This window comes from Poecilia mexicana, unplaced genomic scaffold, assembly GCF_051168715.1.
Source record: "Poecilia mexicana isolate PSO_F unplaced genomic scaffold, ASM5116871v1 scaffold_17, whole genome shotgun sequence".
Taxonomy (NCBI): Eukaryota; Metazoa; Chordata; class Actinopteri; order Cyprinodontiformes; family Poeciliidae; genus Poecilia; species Poecilia mexicana.
Window position 1 is genome coordinate 21,712,605 of NW_028263386.1, and position 22,979 is coordinate 21,735,583.

Here is a 22,979-nt window from a genome sequence, read left to right on the forward strand (position 1 = left end):
AGGGCAGGAAAGGAGTCCGAGGGGAGGGTCTGCTTACAGAGCGAAAACATATTGTTTTTACTGCCCACTCACCAAGACAAGAGCGGCCTCGCTCAGCTGACTGGCTGCTACGCAGCCGAGCCGAGCCCTGCCCGGAGCGCAGGTGGTGGTCCGGTCCGGTGCGGTCCTCCAGCTGCTGTTTGCGGCAGAAACACAAACCTGCAGAAACACTGATTTGAACAATCTGTCTCTAGATCCGCGAGGCTTCTTGGGAAGTGGAACATTTCGGGCGAGCTGGGAAGGATCAGAACCACCACTCCTCAAATTAAGTTGGAGCGAGAGTCAATCTTTAGCTGAAACAAGCAGTTTTAATCGCTGATACAGCCGCGAAATAGTCATTTCTTCAACAAAACGAAATCTACCGACTTATCTTAAAGTGAAGGGAGTTTAGGCATTTTTTGATGTCAGAAGTTCTGAAACGTCTTTCTATGGCGTTTCGGGGTTTTTTTTCCCGTCAAAGATGCCTCATCGACTCAAATGTTTACAAGATCAAAAGTGCATATTAAAAACAGTTGCTGTGATCATAAAGCTTGAAATTTAATTTTTTTTTTATCAAAACTTTATGCGAGTGCCCAACACCAAGCATCTGCCTCTATTTGTCATTTTAAAACAGTAACTCGTCCCACAGCCTCCATTTAAAAAAAAAAATATTTTTAAAGAGGTAGTATTATATTTTCTTTCTTGGCGCATAGTGCAATTTTTTTAGCACAATGAAGTAACTATTTTACCTCCAGTTGTTACAAAAATGCTATATATATCAAACAGGACTTGAAAGAACTTGTACTTTGTAATTTAATCCCTTGAAATTGGGCCTGTATCTAAAACAAACAAACAAACAAAAACTCCTGCTCTTTCTGAAACTCCGCCTTCAGGAAGTCATCACAACATGGCTCCTCTACCAGCCTTTTAGCAACATATTCATTTTAGCACAGCTTTAGGGTTACTACAGGAGAATAAAGGATTTCTCAAACGTGTATATTTTTCATGAGGGAATAACATTATAACATGATTTAAAGCTAAAAATAAAAAAAGAAGCTGATTTTATGTAACACTGCCCCTTTAAGAAAGAAAAAATAAACAAAAAAAGGGTTTTATAAGCTGTTGCCTATATGACATTTTATAAGCTGTTGCCTATATGACAAGTTAAAAACAGACACTGCACATCAAACTAGATGACAATGTCTTACTATGTAGGGAAAATAATTAAAATTGAGAAATGGTACTTAGATATATATTTTTTAAATCTTTTACTTACATTGCTGTGTGAAAGTATTCAAAATACTCACCTCTCACTGTGATGTGCGGTGTTACATTATTATATATGTCACATTAGACTTTAGAGAGGGTGTTACTAAAAATATGAAACTATAAGCGTCTTCATATATAAAGTTTCTACTTTGCATCCAAGAGCATAAATGAAAAATCTTGGTTTTAAAGGTGAAGCAGGTTGTGACCCTTTGACCTCCCCCTACACCCTACCCCTGAAGAAACAGGGTTAAGGGACAAAGGAGCTGCAAGGGATCAAATGAGATTAGGCCAACATTTGTTCAAATATTTGTCTTTTGTTTCTTTCACCTACTTTCCATAACTTAAGTAAAGATATGAGATCAGAAAACCGAAAATGCCTCAAACTCCAATCTGCCTGGTTGAAAACCACAATATTTTTATCCCCTCTTTCTCTGGAGCTCTCTCAGTCCAAGCTTTGGTTGCCCCGCCAGAAACGTTTTAGTCTCCATCTGCCAATAGATACTGGTGCTGAAGGTCTTCGCACAGTCCAGACACAGAGCTGCAGTTGCATCAGGCCAGAAAAATGTCAGGCTCAGCGACCATAGGGCTGTAATTACATAGAAGCACTGCTGAGCGCTGCAGGATAAACGTCAAGAACAGAGAGATGGACCGAGGCGAATACATTGGGAAGAGGATAAATGTAGGGAGGAGAAGGGGAAAAAAAAGTAAATGGTGGGTGTGCATTGAAACTAAAATGTTTTCAGGTGGGAGGAAAACAAGAGGAGATTAAAGGTGAAACCGAAAACTGCTGGTCATTTCTGTTTTCTTGTGGACGTGAAGTAAAAGAGGCCTCGTTAGCTACTGCCATAGTTTTGGTGTCAGTTTTGTTTTTATGTTTCATGGTCAGACGTGTGGATGTAATACGTATTTTAGGTCATTCCAAAAGTCCTGACTGAGCCAACGTGGCATGACTGACCCCTTGTGGAGCCCAGGATAATATCTGGTACACCTTGCTCAAAACTGAACAGGTCCTATGTGCCAAAAAAAAAAAAAAAATTCAAGTTTTGAATGTGATTAACAGTTTTTGTTCAGGTCTGGTCACAACCAGACCTGATTACTGCCTGACTTGTGTAACCACAAAATCACTTTAACAGAAGCTGTGCAACAACAAGGTCATGCTGAAAGATATTAAAAACCAATCGATCATAGTTGGGCTAACCAAAGTTTGGATCTAGTCCAGTTGAGGTGTGTGTTCATACCTGCAAATATATTTTCTGGATAGCAATGCTTTAAGCGGTTCCAAAAGGATCTGGGCCAGCATTCTCAAAGAGTCCTGAGAGTAGTAACTAGTGATGTCATTTTAGGAAAATTCTTATAATTTCTGGTATTTCAAATATTTTCCTAGAAGTAAGCTAAGTTATTCACAAAACAATTTTCAGACTGGCAGAAAGGAGCGGCATTCTGCCTTAAAATGGATGCAGCTGTGCCAACATTAGGCACTGCATGTTGATGCTGTGTGGAAATTTATTCAATTTAATATAGTTTCATCATTATGACAGAGTTTTCTTAATCCAGTCTAAATTCAATGGTTGGTAATTTTCCATCAAGAAATTACTGGGGTATCTTTGTGTGTTTTTGTGTCTCTTTTTATTTCTTGCAACCTTTTTGGTCAGTGACGTGCGGTCAGGGGAGGCAGAGCCTCACTTGTCATCATGGAAAAATAATATATAATAATAAAATCATTTATATTGCTATTTTCACCTGTGGTTTGTAAAGTATCTATTTTTTACTTAGCTGAACCAATTCTGATTAGTTTTTCTGTAAGTTTTCAGCTGTTCTTCGTTAACGTGACATAAATAGGTTATAATTATTTTCATTCAGTCAGGATTTTACGCTGACTCTAGTCATGCATCACAGGTAGATTCTAGTAAAACATTGATTAATGCCCGATTTTAAAATTGGTTAACTGGACTTGTAGCCATTATCTTGTGCCCATGTGGCTGGACACCACATGGCATGACGAACCCGATTGAACCGTTATACCTAGGATTTCTGTCGGCTAATGTGCGGTCTCAGGTTTTGAAAATGGGCTGACAGTCCGCCGACAACTCTTTTAGTGTGCGCTGGACATTACACTAAGGAAATAGGAAGGGAGGATCAGTGGAGAGCACTGGAGTTGAGCCTTTTTTCATTCAGTGTCATCAACAGAAAGAAAAAAGGCAGGAAGAAACGATAAAGCCGATAATTAAAATGAGAAAATGTTTGGAAACCACTGGGGAGGCCCAGGAGAAAAAGTTTGGGAACCACTGCTTTAAGCTTTCCTTCCAAGTGACGCTAAAAGTTGGACTAAGTCCCCACCGTCTGTGAAAGCGAAGCGCTGCTGATTTTACATGTCGCCATATCTATGATTTATGCAACGCTATCATATTACTGACGATTAGACAGACATCTTCTCCCGCTCAGAGGAAGCCACTGCGCGTGTCTGGAGCTCCGCAGGCGAGTAAAGGTGGAGGCGATGGGTGACAACAGACACGTAAGTCACGTTATTGCTTGGATTTTACGGCGCCACTTTGAGTCCCTGAACTTCACATTTTAACGGAAAAAAAGGGCAACGCGACTTGGATGTAACGAGTAACGCGACACTTTGGTAGAAATGTAGTGAAGTAGAAAGTACAGATACTTACTGTAAAATGTAGTGGAGTAAAAGTAGAAAGTACCCATTATTAAATCTACTTAAGTACGGATACACCAAAATTGTACTTAAGTACAGTAACGAAGTACAACTTCTCACCACTGGTGTCAAGCGTCTGCATTCAAAGTGCACATGCGTCGAACATAAAGCGTCGGACGCGTTTTTGACGTGGGTAACGCGTTTGGTGTGACATTTTGCTCTACACCTATCGTTTCACGAGACTGGTTTACATTCAAGGTCTAAATTTGACATGAAAAATTCCTCATCTACGTCAGTAGAAATGACGTAGATCGTCAGTTCTACGGCTAGAGTGTAAACGCAGGAGACAATAAACTACATTAAATATACGAAGTTATATAGTCCTGACACCACTAAGTTTAAGACCTTTAATTAACGTATTTACAACTAATTTATACTTTTCAAATGAATTTAAAAAACACGAACAATCTCAATTGTCTGATTCTTCACCACTTGGCGGCAGTGAGCTAGGACTCCTAGGCAGAAATGTTTAGGCGAAGAAGATATGAACTCTCAAAGAGTACCGAGAATCTTTCAGAATATGGGCCCATGTCTTTCCAAGAACAGTGTGTAAATCACATCACATTTTATGGGGAAACAAAGCAGACAAATTGTTATATTGGACCTTTATTTAGAAATGGCTAAAGCATTTGATGCCAAAACAACCTTATTTTATCAAACATTGCTGTTATGGCAAGACTTGCTTAGTTGACTCCCAGTGATTACCATGGGTTATGGTTACCAAAACTAAAAGACAAGTTATTAAACTTACTTCCTCACAGAGGGCCAGGTTGGTTCAAGTAACTTTTAATGAATAAAACCTTAAATGGAAAACTGTTTTCTTACTCTGGTTGTCTTTGTCTGATATGAAAACCAGTTTGATGTGTGATATAAAAAACTAAATCTGACATGAAAAATTCCTCATCTGTAAAAAAGGAAAAGAAAAAAAATTCCTCAGCTACTCCGAACAAAAAAAAGACAATAATTTCAAACTTCAATTTTTTTTATTATTTGTACATTCACCACTGATAGGCGTACTTAAAGAATTAAAAACAAAATGAAATCTTTGTACTAAAATGATAAAATAACGATTAAAAAAAAAACAATATTAAAACCATTGGTGGGAGAACATATAATGCGATCTCTCTCAGGCCTGTATTGACAGGAGAGCTGGATGGGAGGAGGGAAAGAGGTTCAATGAGGACATAATCCGAGCTCGTGTTAGTCGTGACAGATTCTCTCCCACAGAGAATGATCTCATCTCTTATCAAAGAAACAGGAACACTGCATTGTCTTAGTAGTTTGTTTTTTTTTTACACTAAGTCAAAAATAATCCAGAGCTGCCTTATTTAAAGACTTGATTTTGCAGATATTTTAAGTCTGTACAAAATGCCAAACAGGGATTTTTCTGATATTTTTTGATTTCTGCGAGCAAATGCGCAGGCCAACAAATTTTCTCTTCAGGCAGAACTGGCAAAAAAAAAAAAAAAAAAAGCATAGCTTTTGTACTACATGCAGCAACAAAGGAAGTCCTCAGCAAGTTGCAGGATGCTGAAACCCAGAGGAGTCAACTGCTGCTTTAAAAAAATAAAAGAAAAAGAAAAAAGTATAATCAGCATCTAGACTTTGAAGAAAAAGTGGACTTTGTAGTAGTTTGAAACTGTCCAGTGTGCCGTTCTGCTACGCGATCAGGACGAAAAACTGAAAGAAAACATCAGCGAAGGCATAAAGGAAATGATCTGAAACCTCAATCGGATTGAAAACAACACTGCAAAACATCACGGTCTCCGTAAGCATGACTGTGGTCTTAGATGTGCTTTAAAAAGGAAAAAAAAAAAGTGACGCTTTTGAGAGATGGGGGGAAATGACATCAGTTGGTCCTCTGTTGGGTCTTTGTTGTAACAAAGTACATGTAGTGAAAGGCAAATGCAGGAGCGGCGGTCTACATGGCAGTCCCGTCAGCGCCTCCTGTCTCTCGGTTCGCTCCGGCTGCGCGAGCGCCGGCTCGATCCCGCTCCGCCGCCCCCGGATCTACGGTACCCGTCCCTGCGTTTGTCGTTCTCCCTCTCCCTGTCTCTGTCCCTCTCCCTGTCCCGGTCTCTGTCTCGACCTCGGTCTCTGTCCCTCTCCCGCTCTCGGTTCTTGTCCTTCTCACCCTCGCTCCGGTTTCCGGCGGAGGTGCCCGCCGCTTTCGTTCTCTCCTTGCGTTCTTCCTCCTTTTTCTTCTCCTCCTCCTCCACTTCCTCTTTTCGCCTCTTCTCGCGCTCTTTCCGCCGCTCCTCGCGCTCCTTTACCTCTTCCGCTCGAGCCGCTTCTCGCTGAAGAAACTAAATTGAGGGGAAAAAAAAAAAAAAAACAAGACGGAAAAAATTTTTCATTTTGAGATACGTTTTTCTCAGTAAAGTGACTTGGGAAGTCAAGAAACGTTGAATTATAAATATGCACCTTAAAATATTAACTCTCCCACTGTTACTGTTTATTTTTACTGACCAGCATTGGAAAAAGTCCAGAACAGTTTGTTCTAAAATCTCCTTTATTAAAGGACAAGTTCAGTGTGAGAAATGTATCCTCTAATAAGTTAATATGTAATAGTAGCACTAAAAAAAAAAAAAGCAAAGATGGAAAAATAAGAGAAAAAAAAAATGGATGTTTATTTTCCAAGTATCTTCAACAAGTCAAGTATCTGTGAGTCTTGCAACAAATCTAAAGACTAAACTAACTTCACGGCAAAAACACAGAATCTTACCAAGTATGTTTAGTCCAGTTTCTAGAGAAAATATCTTAGTACATGTGAAATAAGACAAAATTAACTTACAAGTAATTTAATTTAAATCAATAATGCCTTAGCACTAATTTTTCAAAAAGTACTAGTTTGACTGGCAGATTATTTCACTTATGGGAAAAATATATTGTTATAAATCTGCCAGTGGAACTAGTACTTTTTAAAAAAATCATTATTTAAGAATTATTTACTTTAAAAAGCTCCTATATCTTGCTGAAAAGTTACTTGTAAGTTAGTTTTGTCTTATTTCTCATGTTCTAAAAAACTAGACCAAATATATTTAGAGCTTGTTCCTCCTCAGTGGATTTGTTACGTTTTAACAGCTCAAGAAAGAAAACAATTGACCGAGTTTTATTTTGGGACATTAGATTGCCACACTTTTCATATTTTTGTAATAAAAAAAATGTTTAAAAAAATGCTTTAAAAAAATCTTACTGCTTCAACTTTACAATTATGTTCATTAAAATAAAAAATAATAAAAAAAACCCCACTAAAGTTTGTGTTCGTAAGGCAACAAAAAGAAAACAAAAATGTTTAAAATCAGCGTAAAAGTTGGCGTGTGGTTCGTCTCTCACCTGCTCCTCTGTGAGGGGCAGCCAGTAAATGCAGGGAACCGCTTTAGTTTTGCGGAACAAGTCGTCCAGCAGCTTTGCAGGAGGATCCTCGGCTATTTTGAGAGAGAAAACGACAGAAGGTCAAGAAAAATTTATCATCGATCCCTCCGTGTACAGGTTAAAGGATCTAACATGAGCCGTCCTCCTCTCACCTTTCTTTTCCGTCTTCTTCTCCTTGCTCTTCCCCCTCTCCTTCCGCCGTCTCTCTCTGGACTGAGACCTTCGCGCACCGCCCTCCCTCTCCTCTCCGGGTTTCCCAAACTCCTTCACTTTGTCTCGGTCCCACTCTCGCTCCGCCCGCGCCCGCTCTCTGCGCTCCATCTCCCGCTCGCGCTCCGCCCACTGGTCCCGCTCAGGGAGAAGCGACGGCAGGCCTGACGTCCGTCCACGTCCCGGGGCGGCGCCGGCGGCTCCCGTGTCCTCTCCTCCTCCAGGCTTGTCGCCTGCTCCCGAGGAGTTTTTCTGGTAGTCCAACTACGAAGCGGAGAGACACGTTTCCGTTACGAATGTGCGGAAGATTTTGTTGATATTTTTCTAACAGTGAAAAAAAAAAAAAAAAAAAAAAAACAATTTCAAAACTGCGTTGCTTCCGTTGAATAAAATGCGCAGCTAAAACCACACATGAAAAAGTTTGGTGCTAAAAATTAAAAAAAATTATGCAGTGCCATCATCCTCCTGCCATCTCCTGTCGTCTCCTTCATCTGTACTTCCAGTAGTAACATCCGGTTGTTGATCACGACTCGTGACGCGAAGAAAAAATGTTTCCTTTGCAGGTTTGCGAAATAGGTTAATTTTGATCCTTGCGCCAAAACGGTTTTCAAAATTGTTTCCACCAAGCAAATTTATTTTCGTAATTCCAGTTGATTAATGGAAACTCAGTCGCTGCAACACAAAACACCGACTAAATCGACTCTTACCTCATCCTGCTGGCAGAAGTCTACTCTGAGAACCTTTGGGTTGCTCTGAGGCCATTTCACTCCGTGAAGAGCTGCCCGGGTAGCGACCGCCTCCTCGGTACTCGAGTACTACGGAGAAAGATTCAGGGGAAAAAAAAAAAAAAACTTTCAGGAACCACAATCGGACTCAAAATGTGCAGGATGAAAACAAATATGGGTTAAAAACTTACAGTGACGTAACAGTGGGACTTGATTTTATCGATCCAGAATCCGTCCTCTACCAGAGTGCCGGTTCTGCTCAGCAGCTCCTTCAGCTGGCCGAGTGTGAACGGCCTTACCTGGAGAAAACGTTACACAGCGCTTATGACCGAAAAATGAAAACATTACGCAATAGACGTTCAAACTTTAAATGTCCCAAAACGTTATTCTACTGGCTTCGAGAACTTTTCAAGCATTTTCAAGGTAAGTTTTCAAAGTTATCCAGGACTGATCTTTGGAGGTAAAAACAATAAAAATGAACTAAAGACCGTTTCAGGTCATCATTTTGTAATATAGATAATATTTTACATTCATTTAAATCTGTTAAAACAGTCAAATCTTAAATTGGGACGTAACAAACCAGCGACGGTCATCATCCAAGTATAAATAGTTTGATGATTTAATTTCTCAGAAACTCTTTTTTTTTTCTTTTACAAGATGGAATAAAAAATAAAATTTTAATTTTTTTCTCCGCCCATTCTTGTCCAAATGTTGAAAATAACCTAATTTCACACTTTTCAAAGCTGCTAACTTTTCCACAAACAGGCAGCTGACACAGCAGACCGTGATCACCACCTGCTGGAACAAACCATTCGAACCTCATCTACTTTGGATCTGCTTCCTAAAATAAGCTGCAAATAGCAGCTTTAGTCTGACAGGAGCGTTTTCTCACCAGGTTCCAGATGTGAACGATGCTGGAGACTTGGCCTCGGGGCGGTGAGGGCTGCCTGGCTGTGCGAACCGGGTCGTCAATGGTGATGGAAACGCCCGTTTTCTGCTGGCTGATGGAGCGACGGATGAGGGTGTCGCTGGGTGTCACTGGAAAAATGTTATGAACTGTGAGTTTAATCTTGTCCATAAATAAAAGGAAAACATCAGTTTCATCTTTTTAGCTTTGGACAGGTGTTTGACGCGGCTTTCTTCTTGTACCAGTGTTGGTTTCAGTATCTTGGCTTGCTAGTGTTGGCGACTGGGTTTCCACAGTTGCTGGGAGAGACGTGTCCATCTGCTCCTCATGGGCCGCTACGCTTTCCCCCTCTACCTGAGAATCGTCTTCCTCAAAGTCATCCCGCCTCATTCTCTTCGCTTCTTTCTGTCCGTTCTCTTGGCTCTCGACAGGCACCACCTGGAAACGGAGCAGAGAGCAGAGGTCAGCGTCGTGACGTGAACGGACTCGTTCCTGGTCACAGTGTCTTTAAAAAGTTTCGAGCTGCGGAATGACCTGCGTGACGGTGCGTCGGATCTGAAGGTCCTGGTCGGAGCGTTCCCGGTCTTCATCCTCGGCGCCAGACAGAGCGGCTTCCTCGGGATGTAGATCCACTACAGCCTCCTGGCCGACAGGCGGCCTGATGTCTGGGATCAGGGACTAACAATAAGAAAAGGAGGAAGAACAGTTATTGGTCTTTTGTTGTTTTGAGTATAGAGGCAGTTTTTACAACAGCACATTTGATAAAGTTTAATTATTCTAGTACAGGGTTCGCACACTTTTACAACAGTAAATGTTAGGCAATTTCAAGGTAAGTTTGAAACTTTTCCAGCACCACACTTTGGAAATCAAAACATTACAAAGGAACAAAAAAAAAAAAAAAAAAAAAAAAAGAAAAAAAGAAGCAGCTTTGGTTGTATGGCATAGTTTATTACCAGAATATGGCAAAATTTTATGCTTTGAAATGTCTCTCTCTCTCTCAGACCTTATATGTCTGACTGGTAACAGGTCAAAACACTAAAAAATAATATATTTTTTAATAATGTTACTTAACGTATCAACCTTTATTTCAGATACCTACATCAATAAGTCACTGAGCCATCAGGAATAATAAATATTCATCACACTGAAACAATCCAAAGAAATCATGCTAAGACAAATTACCTTCCTGCACAAATTAAATGCTTAAAAACAATATACAGAGAAAGTGATAAACAAAATAAAATAAAATAAAAATGTTCTCAAAGGAAATAGAAATAATTTGTGTAATTGTAACAGAACTAAAACAAGAGAAGTTTAGTCTGATGTAACTTCAGATGGTGAGAAAAAAAGTGTATGAAAATATCTGGCTTCAACTGTAAATAACTTTCTAAATTTAGGCTTTAAATCAAATGTTAGACTGCATTTTATTACAAAATTTAGTTTGAATATAAAGCACTTTCAAGGATTTACACAGAAATCAAACATTTTCTAAATTTTGAAAACACCTAGTTGGAATTAGGAGTTTTAGGTCAAGCTTTTCAACAAACTCTACCAATACATCATTAAATATATTTAATACTTAAGTGGCTTTTGAAGGTTACATCAACTACAAATGCACACCGCCTTTCCAAAGCAAAATTTAAAACCATGAATGATTTCACTTCCACTTTACAATCATCCACTACTTTACATCCAGTTTGTCACATGAAATGCGATAAAGTTTGAGATTATAACAAAATGTGTCAACTTTTGCAAGGCTGCAAACTATTATTAATAGAAAAACCTTATGCAAAATACTGCAAATACCTTGAGTGACTCAGTGGTGATGCTGATGGAAGGTTTTTTGGCAGTGACGGCTGTGCTGGAGCCCCACCTCCTCTTGCGACCTGCCACAGCCCCCGGCTCGTGTTCGGCCTCTGTGTTGCCTGGAGACTGTTTGCTGCCTGGTACATCAAAGTATACAGAGATACAAGCAAGACGCCAAAGATAAACAATGCTTTCATTGAGGTAGAATGTGTAGTTCAGAGTTTGTACTGTTTTATATGAAACACTTAAATTATTCAAGCAATGAAAATTATTAGGAAGAAAGAAGCACAAAACTAAACCTAGCTCTCGTTTCTCTACTGCGTCAGAAATGAGAGCTTAGAAGTCCAGGAATGTACTCACTGCCAAGGGAGATCTTGCGTCCGGAGAAAGCCTTCGGTGTCTGAAAAACGACAACAAAACAAAAACGATATATAAGAAAAAAACAACCCAAACTACATGGGAAAGCAGTATAAAAGGAGAGCAGCGGCAAAGATCAGGTTGGAGGAAACAAAAAGCAGCAAGTGTGAGGGTAAAAGTAAGAACTAAAAAAGGACAAGGACAAACTGCTCTGCAAGGATGTTTTCAAATTCCTTGCAAATGATATCTGTCTCATATATATATATATATATATATATATATATATTTTTTTTTTTTTTTTTTTTTTCTTTTTCTTTTAAATAATTCAGTTGAGAAAGCTAAAGTGTCCGATCACAACACCAGCGATTCATTAACCCAGTTAGGGTTGCAAAGAATTAATCAACTTAATTGTCGATCAATGGCTTATTCGATTTAACAAGAGTTCCAATCGATTAACTAATAATGTCCGCTTCACATGTGCCTTCTTTCAGTGTTTTAATTTTACCGCCACCCAGCAGAGGTCCCCACTGATCCACAGGGGCCAGCTGATTACAGGACTAAAGATGGCGGTTGGGGCAATTCCAGGACGGGGAAGAATCAATCAGTGCTGGCTGAGACGTTGGGACTGGAGTGTGAAGCACAAGTGCGACTGTCTTCTAGGTTCTGGGCCCTGAAATGTGTGTTTTCATGAGTCCTTCTGATGCGTCACCAACAGCAGGAAGGATGACGATCAGAACCAGACGCACGCTTTAGACAGTCACCAAAATCCGCAACCTAAACGTTCAGTTCTCCGCAGACACATTAAGCAGCAAGTTGTTCTTCAGTTTAAATGAAAAAAAAAACAAAAACACACAAAAAAAAAAAACAAAGTCCAGCTAAACACAATCCAGAGACAACATTATTAGTGGTTTCAAAGATGAAACAAAATCCAAGCATCCCTGTGAAGTTGCCGCAGTTATAGTCTGTAGAGAAAATATCTGAGATGTTGTTTGTGTTCCTCATACTGATCGGAAAAACACAGCAGAGCAAGATGAAACAGGGATCATCAAGAAGCTGCTGTCATGTTCTTTGAAAGTTGTGATCCAGTTAATGGCTCCAGAAGGCCATCTTGATGAATACAAGACAGCCTCTGTCTTTTGTAGTTCAATTTTGTGGGATTATTTGTCATCTAGACAATCAACTGAAGTCTGAATGTCAACCAAAGTAAGAAAACTTGTTTCAGAAACAGTTTCCATTTTAACACTGCAATTAAACCAGTGAATAAACTGATCAATAAAACTGAGCACAAAACACATCTGTTTATGTAATTGTAAAAAAAAAAATGTTTCACAGTGGTTGTGTCTATTTGTTGACAGTTTTGCTGTCCATCCATTGGTGTCTTACCTCCTCACTGGACTCTGAGGACTTTTCTGGATCTGCCGTGGAAGCCTCCTTCTCCTGCCTGCATAAAGGTTAGAAATACAAATCATATACTCATTCTAATGCGGACCTCGAAAATGCCTGCGTCAAATTCAGATAAGAAGCTGTTGGGGATTTTGAAAGCTGGACTATTATATTTTAAAGCAAGACATGATAAGGTGCTTCTGCTAGTTGTGTCTGATCCAGCAAAGTGAAGCTGGGGAAGCTCAAGGTGACACAGATAAAACTCGTTTTTAGCGTGGGAACCGGATAAAACCAGAGCAGCTAAACAGACCTTTGCTGTTCCTCCTCCTCTTCTTCCATCTCGCTGTGTTTTCTCTTCCTGTTTGCATCCGTTTGTTTCTGGTAATTTAGAAAAGGCAGAATATATATTTATAAAAATGAAACTGCATGCTCAAAGTGAAGCTTCCTAAATGGGAAAGATAAAGATTTCACCCCAAATTATAATTAATACATTTTACAAAAAAAACCAAAAAACATTACCTTACAAAACATAATTTCCTGTCATTTGTTTTACTAATAAAAGAATAAAATATAAATACAATTTACCACTGATAGGATTTAGAACAATCTCTTCTGGTAATAAACTAATAAAATGAAGAATATTTTTAGAAGGGTTTTGATATGTATTTTCCCATTTAATTTATTTATTTCAAACAAGTTTTTTTTAAAAGAACAAGTAATCAGTTAGACAGAGAAGACATGTGTGTACATATCCAAGAACAAAATAATTAGCTTGTCACTACTTTTCTGTTTGAGAAGAAGCAGGAAAACGTGAACACATATTTAATCCTACTCCTTATCTCTATTTAATGAATTTTATTACTTACCGACTCAATAATTATCAGAAATTTGTAATTAAAACCATGTTATGATATTCATATGCCTGCTCAATATATATTGCTAAAGAGCCAACAAATGCATTATATTAAATAAATAAAATTATTTTGAATGATGCTGGTTTCCTGAGGCTAATTTTTACTAACGTGGATTTTACACTTGAAACAGACTTATGATGGATTTCAGTGAACGTCTGACAATATTTGCCTGGATCGCTTTGGAAAGATGAGGAACTGAATTCAAAATCATCAGACATGAAGTGCATCTGACTGTCTTTTACAGTGACTTGAAATAATGAATAAATGAACTGATGCCATGTATATAAACTGCATTAGATTGAAATAAATAAATTAGTGTTTCTGTCTATAAAATAAAATTAATAATGATAAAAGTATTTTTGTTTTTCACCGCGTAAAATGTTTTTAAAAAACGGGCAAAAAGTACTTGATGCAAATATCATTTAGCAAGCATAAGGAAAAGGCAAAAAGAAAGACAAATAGAAAGAAAGAGAGGAAGGAGGAAAGAAAAAAGGTCAAAAGAGAATGAAAAAAGTCAGACAGGGCAGGAGAAAAAGAGAAAAAGACAAAAGAAAGACAAGACAAAAAGAACGAAAAAAAGAAATGCAAAAATGGAAAAAAGACAAAGAGAAAAGAGAGACAGATTACATCACGTTCCAGTCAGCAGGAACAAAAAATAATATTTACAATAGTCCCTCAGGTGGATAACAAAGAGTTATTTTAAAAAGCAAGTGTAATAAATAAAGGTTCATTATGCTGCTGACCGTAGTGTGAACGTCTCCATCTGCGGTGTTAATCCTGGCTACAGGCAGCTCTTTTTCAGGATGGGAGGCCTTTGGGCTCTCCTTCGAATCCTCAGACTGAGACTCGGCTGCCTGCAGTGACGAGCCTCTTTCATGTTTCCCCTCCTGTAATAAAAAGTAAAAGAGTTAAAAAATAGTTCAGATAGAATTGACAAAATACTTCTTTATCCTTATTGTAAAAGTATATGACGTGAAAAATTATTTGGACTTTTTATACATTTTTAAACTACACCAAGTGTGGAAAAAAGAAAGCTGATTTCAAATGTTAATTTTATTTATTAGAAGGAAAAAGGCTACTGAAATTTACATCAGTTGGAAAAGTATTACAAAACCATTTCTAAAAATGGAGGTGAGAAACAAACCCTCCTACCTAAATCACCCCAAAGGTTCATTCACAAAAGAACCCAGAACATCCTAGAAACTGCAGAACACACTGACCTCAGCTAGAGGCTGGTCATAAACTCAATCCACGGGGAAAAACATCTCAACAAGCCAATGAGAGGTGTGTAAATTTGAAGCAATCGGATTGGCTGACATCAGGTTTTAGCTTTGCGCTACGCTGCCCTCTATCCGTCTGGCATGTTTAAAACAACACTAGTGCATTTCTGAGTGTTCATGTCTGCAAAGAAGAGTAGATCTAAATCCCTGCACAGCGATGTGAAACACTCATTGCTAATGCTTGATAGCAGTTGTTGCTGCCAAGGTCCTGTAGACAGTTCCACCACACTGTGAGAATATAACACTGGGTCATGCCCAATAGCTTAGTAATCAAACTATATGTAGATTCTTATTTCACACATAATCTATCTGTCCAAAAAGAACAAATTGGAGGTTGTAGGGCTTACCCGTCTCATCCTGGAGGTGGAGACCGCTTTATCTTGAGAAGATGAGGATGAACTGGATGATCGAGAAGACGAAGACCCAGAGTCTGAATCTGAGGAAGAGTAATCGTTTGACGATGATCTTCGTCGTGCTTTTTTCTCTTCTTTCTTTGCCTCTCTGCCACTTTTATCCTCTGAAATTGAAGAGTCTTTCCTTTCATCCTTGCCCTCAACAGACTCTTCAGTCTTTGGCACTGTAGCCTCCGCCGTGGATGTTTCTTCTCTGGAACCCGGGTGGGCTGCAGTGCGGTTGGCGTTCAGTCCATCGGAACCAGTCCCTGTAGAGCCTACAGACACAGCGCCAACATCCTGCTTGGACTGAATCTTTGCGTCTTCCTGGTTGGTGGAGGTCAGGGTTCCTCCTGGTCTTTGACCCCCAATGCTAGTCGGTGAAGTGACGGGGGATGCCCGAAACTGGGGGGTGTCAGAAAATGTACGGGGCCGCTTGATGACAATAGAACCGGACTGAGGTCGAGCTGGGGAGTCCCTAAGGAAGCGAAACTTCTTAGACGATGATTGCGGAGAAAGAGGTGTGGAACCAGAGTCTGAGGGCTGGGATTCACTCTGGGCCACCGGGGCATGGGCATTTTCTTGCTCTGGCGCACTGCCACCACTTGCAGGAAGAAGGTTAGCATCTCTCTCTTTTTCTTGATGCAGTGCCTTCTTCTGTTGCTCCTCTACCATCTGCTTTTCCAACTGTTCCTGTTCCAGAGCACGTTCTTGCGCCAAGGCCTTCTGCATCTCCAGGGCCTGAGCTCTTTCTAGTTTCTCCAACTCTAAGGCCTTTTCTCTCTCAATCTGTTCTTTCCTTTCTTTCTCAGCTCGCTCTTTCTCCATCCTCTCCCGTTCCAGAGCTGCCTCTCTCTCAGCCTGCTCTTTTTTCTCCCTCTCTCTTTTTTCTCTTTCCAATGCTTGCTCTCGTTCTATTCGTTCTTTTTCCTCCTTTTCCAGTTTTTCTCTCTCTAGAGCTTTTTCTTTTTCTATTCTTTCTTGCTCTAAGGCCTGTTCTCTCTCAATCCTCTCCAACTCGGCAGCTTTCTCACGCTGTATTCTTTCCTTTTCCAATCGTTCCTGTTCTAGAGCTTTCTCTCGCTCTATCCTTTCCTTTTCTAATCTTTCCTTCTCCAGAGCCTTCTCTCTTTCTATTCTTTCCTTTTCCAATCGTTCCTGTTCTAGAGCTTTCTCTCTTTCTAATCTTTCCTTTTCCAATCGTTCCTGCTCTAAAGCTTTTTCTCTTTCTATCCTCTCTTTTTCCAATCTCTCCTGCTCTAGAGCTTTCTCTCTTTCTATTCTCTCTTTTTCTAATCGCTCCTGCTCCAGAGCTTTCTCTCTCTCTATCCTTTCTTTTTCCAATCTCTCCTTCTCCAGGGCTTTCTCTCTCTCAATTCTTTCTTTTTCCAATCTCTCCTTCTCCAGGGCTTTCTCTCTCTCAATTCTTTCTTTTTCCAATCTCTCCTTCTCCAGGGCTTTCTCTCTCTCAAGTCTTTCTTTTTCCAATCTCTCCTTCTCCAGGGCTTTCTCTCTCTCAAGTCTTTCTTTTTCCAATCTCTCCTTCTCCAGAGCTCTCTCTCTTTCTATCCTTTCCCTCTCCAGTCTTTCCTGCTCCAGAGCTCTCTCTCTCTCAAGTCTTTCCTTCTCCCTTCGCTCAGCCTCCAGAGCTCTCTCTCTCTCTAGCCGTTCTCTCTCCTTGGCTCTTTCTCGTTCCATTGCCCTCTCCATTTCCTCTCTCTCCCGTTTCTCCTTCTCCTTCCTCTCTTTCAGCAGACGTTCTTCCTCCAAAGCTCTCTGTCTTTCGAGCTCTTTTTGCCGCTCTAGCTCCATTGCCCTCTCTCGTTCCTCCCTCTCTCTAGCCAAAGCTTCTTCCCTCTCTCGTCTCGCTTTTTCAAGAGCAAGCTCTCGCTCTCGTTTTTCTCTCTCCTCTCTTTCTAAAGCTTGCTGGCGCTCAATCCTCTCTCTCTCCCGTTCCAGTGCGATGGCTCTTTGTCGTTCTTCCTCTGCTGCCCGCTCAAGTTGTCTTTGCTTTTCTTGTCTTTCCATCTCAATCACCCGCTCCCTCTCTCTTTCCTCCGCTACAGCGGCCTTGCGTATACCCCCAGATAGTTGGATGTGGGCTGAATGTGTGCCTGGAATCACTCCAGCGGACCCCAAACCATCCAGAGGCCCTTTGCCAGGAAAAGCCATAAGTGAAGCTGAACCGCTGTCTTGCCTGTCACCTTCGCCATCAGGGCCATGCCAGCCTCCTCCGGAGAAGGCACCCTCGGACTCCATTTTACGTGCCAGAAGGGTAAGCGGACCGGGTTTACGGTCGGCACTTCTCTGCGGCTCTGGGCTGCTACTGCGACTGCCGCTGCTGGACGAGCCGGAGCTGGAGGAGCTGGGCGAGTGCCTGGCCGCGGCAACAGGGGGACTCGGTGGGCTCTGTTTGGGGGTGTCAGGTAAGGGGAACGATAACTCTGGAGGAGGGGAAGGAGGAGGCGTTGGCTGCCGGAGCTGAGGAGACAAAAGAGGGGGGATGTGCTGCTGCTGGGGCTGCGGGTGGCGTGCTGCACCGGACCGCGCCGCGGGCACTCTGGCAGGCTCTCGGAGGCTTCTTCTCGGGGCGCTGCTGCCCCAGTCTTCGTCATCGTCGCCATCCTCCTCGCTGTCGTCGTCATCACTGTCGCCTGCAACCTCGCTGGAGGCAGAACCTCGCTCTGACCGCTGCTCTGAAGCAGGAGCTCGCATAGCCATGGAGCCGGAAGCAGGGGGGCTGGACACGTCTGCCTCCTGGTTCCTGTTCCCCTGTCCTGCATTGACCGAACCAAAGAATCCCTCTCCATCCGAGGGCCCAGGGGGCTTATGTTGAGCAGCTGGTGTGACTTCCTGATGAGCAACGAAATGAATTATGATAACCTCTCTTAGAAATATAGTGACTAAATTGGTATTTCCAGACTTAGTTGTATTGTTATTCATTTAATCAATAACTGAAGTGTAAAGTAAATTATCCATGATTTTAACCTTTTTTTTAACAAATCAAAAATCTTGAGATCGTGGCATTAAAATGCAGTCAGACCTCTTTTACTGTAACACCCCCAAACAAAAACCGGTGAAACAGTCTGACTTCAAAACTCCCTTGTTAGTGAACAGAAGTCATCTCTGTGCCTTCAGCTGAGTATAAATCCAGCTGTTCTGCGAAGGCCTCACAGGTTTGATATAGACAATAAATCAAGCAATACGTTAGCTGGAGATTGGCACCAGAAACCCTCCAGACCCCTCTAAGGGACAAGGGTGTACAGAAAAAATAAATAAATAAATGGATGGATGGATGGATGGATGTGTCCACTAACAACACATAGTTAGTGTGTTGGATAGAATATGCAATATATAGAATATTCACTGAACTGCACAGCATTCTGGGGGATGTAGGCAGAGGAAAGACTTTAGCTGCTCAACCTCTCACAACTAACGTGGATGGCACCAAATACGCCACTCACTTTTTGGTTACCTAGCAACAACCTGTTGAGTAACTTGTTACTGTGCCTCATAACTGCTTAAAAATAAAAAACAACAACATGAAGTGATGACTGTGGATAAATCAGGAAAGACCAGGACACCATTTTGGCCGTATTTAACATATTTAAAACAACAAAAAAAACGAATCAATAATTATCAAAAGACTGATATAAAATGCTCATCATCAGACTGTTTTCGGCCATATTGTCAAGCCCTAGTTTAGAGTTGACAATATTGTGAAGAGCAAGGAAGATAGCAGACAGGAAGAAAGTTTTGAAGAAGTTTAAATCCTAGTTAAGGTCATAAAACAGCATCCCAAGTGCTGAACATTTTATACAGATTAATCCCTCATCTGAAAATCCAAGACAAGGCCGTGCAACTAAATAAACAGGCTGTACAATGAAAGCATTGATCAGAGAAGCAAACGAGAAGTCAATGTTATCTCTACAGACCCAGAGCTCCAATGGAAAAGTCTGATAATAGGACTGATATTACTTATTTAATCCACATATGTGACCCTTATGAAAGACTGGAAAAAATAAAGCCACAAGAGGTCCTATTTAACATTTGCCGCAAGATAAGTAGACACAGCAACATCTGGAAAATGGTGACATGCGCAGATGAAACTAAAATTTAAGTTTTTGGCTAATATGCAAAGTGCAATATGGAAAACTAATGCTGCACAGCAATCTGAGCACGCATTCCCCTTTGTGCTGTTGTCCCATATGGAGGAGAAAACTGGTCTAGATTTGATGAAATTGACACAGATTTTAATACAGAAGAAACCTGTTAGGAACTACGGAAAAAAACTTCAGACGAGGGTGGAGGTTCCTGTTCTAGCGGAACAACTCGGCACACACCAGAACATACTCTGTACAGGTCCAGATGAAAGCACGTTCATGTGTGAGAATGAACCGGTCAACATTCAGACCAATTCCAATTAAGAAATGTGTGGCAAGCCTTAAAATATTTGTTATTTCCAGGCACTCTCAATGTATTTTATTCTGCAGCTTAAACCAATCTGAATGCAACAATGGGCAAAAATATCAGCACCTAGATAAGCGAAGGAGGTAGGGATACACCCCAAACCGCTAGTTATTCAAAGTACTGAATATAAACAGACACCACATTTTTCAGTTTTCAATTGAAAAACATTTTTCTTTTTTTTGTCTACTTCATAATTGTGCACAAATATGTGGTAGCATATCCTAAAATCCCTCTCCTGCGTTGCAGTTCATGGTCATAACATCACAAAACGGGACGAATTCAAGGCACATATCTGTACATGGCACTACAAATTTTCTCATACAACCAAAAAAGTCCCTTTAGTGGGGAAAGGAATGATAAAAATAATAAAAGGCATGCAAAAAAAAAAAAAAAAAAAAGGAAGGAAAAAGCAGCTTACTAACCTGGGCAGGAGGAGGGCACGATGTACTGTTGTTAACCTGTGTGTGGCCCTCTTGCTCTGCTCACAAACAGAGAATGACAAACTTTCAAACAGACCAACGAGGCGAGTCATAAATAATAGCAGTGGACGGATCTCTAGCAGCACTCACCGTTCGTTTCATACGCTTCACGGGCCTCCCTCTCCAGACGCTGCCTCAGGAGCTCTTGTTGCTTAGCCAGATACTGCTTGATAAAACTGTTCTGGCTCATTTCCTCGCCAATCTAAATATAGATATGATATTAGAAATGAAAAATGATCAAGCGCAGTCCCGCAGGGGCAACCAAACGTACTTTTGCAGACGTATAAAGAAGTGGTGTGTTAAAACACATTTGGTTATTTATAGATCAGAGATTGTCGCTTAAAAAGACTCCCAGCCTTAGAAATGACAATAAAAGCACCTCTGAGATTTACCTGAGAGTTGGGCTGCAGTCCGACATGCGTAGTGGAGGTCTTCTGCAAATTCTCCAGCATGAGAGCCTGTTGTGGAGATATACACAACAGGCTCTGTTAATTAATGTTTTACAATTAATAAAAGGAATGAGCATATGGAATGTAACTAGCAGAAAAAATTCATCTCACTATTTAACATGTAACCAAATTAAAACCCACATTTTTTTCAAGAATCCTATAGGCATATTATATGATAAATCTACTTAAATGAGTGCAATTAAGTAAGTGAAGAGAATGATTTTTTTTTTAACAAACTAAAATCTGAAAATGGGCCACTTATGTGGTAATGTGTTCAGATTGATGTGTATTGTTATGCTTTTTATTTTTCTGACACGAATGCTTTTTAAATATAAGCCAAACAGTTTAGTTTTGCCCTCATCTGACCAAGTGCAAGGTCGTGTCTTAATGTGCAATACTGCTTTCATTTTGGGAAGATTGACTGAACGATGCTGAGTGACATGTTTAAACACTTTTCACATAACACTTTTCAAATATATATTTTTTTATTTTGTAAAAGAAAAGAATGTAAAAAGAAAACAATAACAATATTATTTTTATTTCACTTTACAACTATGCTCAGGTTTGTGTTTGAATGTCACATATAATCCCTCCAAAAAAATTTGGAGCTTTTTTTGCTGTAATTTGACAAAATGTGAAAACTTTTCTAAAAAGCCATGCAAGCAAAAATGCTCTTCTTTTTTCCCCCTAATGTGGAATCTGATGGTCTTTATAGATAAATCTAAGTGCAGTAAGCAACCAGAAAACCTGTTGATACGTTAACGTTTTCTTATCAGAAGCAAGTAAGCTGGGTTTAGGTAATGGGACCCGACCCAACCCAAACAAATGTGGCAACTGTCAACCTATGGGCAAATTTTCACAATGACAATTAATCATAACCATTATTATTGAGCTCTCTGATACTATAATAATGAACCACATCCACAATATAAGAAGTAACCTAACTGAATGATCAAGGTATTATTCACCCTGGTATATGAACACAAATAAATACAAACTAATATCTGATAAATGTCAAAGAGTATTTTTTTTACAACTTCGCAACCATAAGATTCTTAGCAACAAAAAAAATGACATAATGTAGCAACAAGTGATATAAAGCCCTAAAGTAAACATAATAAAATATGCAGTTGTCAAAAAGCGCTGATTACATTCAAAAAAAGGAAAAACAAAAAAGTCAAACGAGCTAGCCGCTGACATTTGTGGACCACTTAATTATTTACTGCATTTCAGCGGGTACATTGTACACACATCGCGGTGTTTGACGGGACAGAGACTGACGCCAAGTTTCATGGCGGAAAATGTCGCAATGTAAACAAAGTGGCGCAAACAAGACTCACGGGGAGCGCACCCCAGCACCCTAACCGGGTTTATTTTGTAGTGGACACAGAAGCGAGCCAGCAGCTCAGGCCACCGCTCATTTCACTGCGTTAGCAGGGGGAAGCTAACAGGCTAACTGCACAACATTACACCAACAAACAGTTTAGCGTTGGCTAATAAGTTGGATGAACTACAGTGCACACATTGAGATCGGCAAGGCTGTGCAGACAGAACCGCAACAAGCAAGTATGCGGAACAAGCAGACATTTAACAGCTGGGCTCAGCCTCGATAACTCCACTACGCTCGGCAGTAACGACACTCAGTTATCGGCCCTCTACGGAGAGCATCAGCCCGTCTCATCGTTGACGCTAGCTAGGGATTCGCCAGCGGCACTGCGTTTCGCTGTAAACCTTACCCCTTTAAGTCTTTTAATGAGAGCATTCTTCTGTCCGCTTTTCGACAGCCCCCTCTCCTCCAGAGCCGCTTTGAGGTCCGCCACACGGAGGGACTGGAGCGGTCTCCCGTCCAGCGTAACGTCTTCGAGGTCCGCCATTTTCCGTTCCTCTAGTCAGTTCCCAGCGAGTGCGCCGAGCGCCGCCTTCCTCCACCCTGCGTCACCGCCGCTCACTTCCTGGTGTTGTGAAGAGTCACATTCCCCCGTCAAGATGCGCCCCTGCACAGCGTTTTACAGCAGCGTTGAAATCCGTGGTGCATTTAAGTCGAGTCGTACATGAAACTGTAAATCTCGGAATGATTTTTCTCGTTGACAAACAAGAAAACACATCATAATTCTGAAAACTCCTAAAAAGAGAGCGTGGTATTTTTACTATCATGGTATCCGCCTAACTTATGAAAAATATTTAACATATAAAATGGAGGTCAGTGGTATTGTACTGATCTCCCTTTTAGCACCT

General features: G+C 40.6%; 1 protein-coding gene across 1 annotated transcript; it reads right to left on the reverse strand.

Moving 5' to 3' along the window:
• Positions 1-4,961: 4,961 nt before the first annotated feature.
• Positions 4,962-22,670, reverse strand: acin1a (apoptotic chromatin condensation inducer 1a). The gene is made up of 18 exons (XM_014967833.2): positions 22,481-22,670; positions 20,688-20,753; positions 20,386-20,497; positions 20,239-20,294; positions 15,302-18,199; positions 14,418-14,561; positions 13,071-13,138; positions 12,761-12,818; positions 11,381-11,420; positions 11,021-11,157; positions 9,749-9,892; positions 9,457-9,652; positions 9,200-9,345; positions 8,499-8,606; positions 8,290-8,397; positions 7,525-7,846; positions 7,334-7,425; positions 4,962-6,303 (listed from the first exon to the last, which is right to left on the reverse strand). The coding sequence occupies exons 1-18, from the start codon at positions 22,616-22,618 to the stop codon at positions 5,935-5,937; spliced, it is 5,202 nt and encodes a 1,733-aa protein (XP_014823319.2). The 5' UTR covers positions 22,619-22,670; the 3' UTR covers positions 4,962-5,934.
• Between the last annotated feature and the right edge of the window lie 309 nt (positions 22,671-22,979).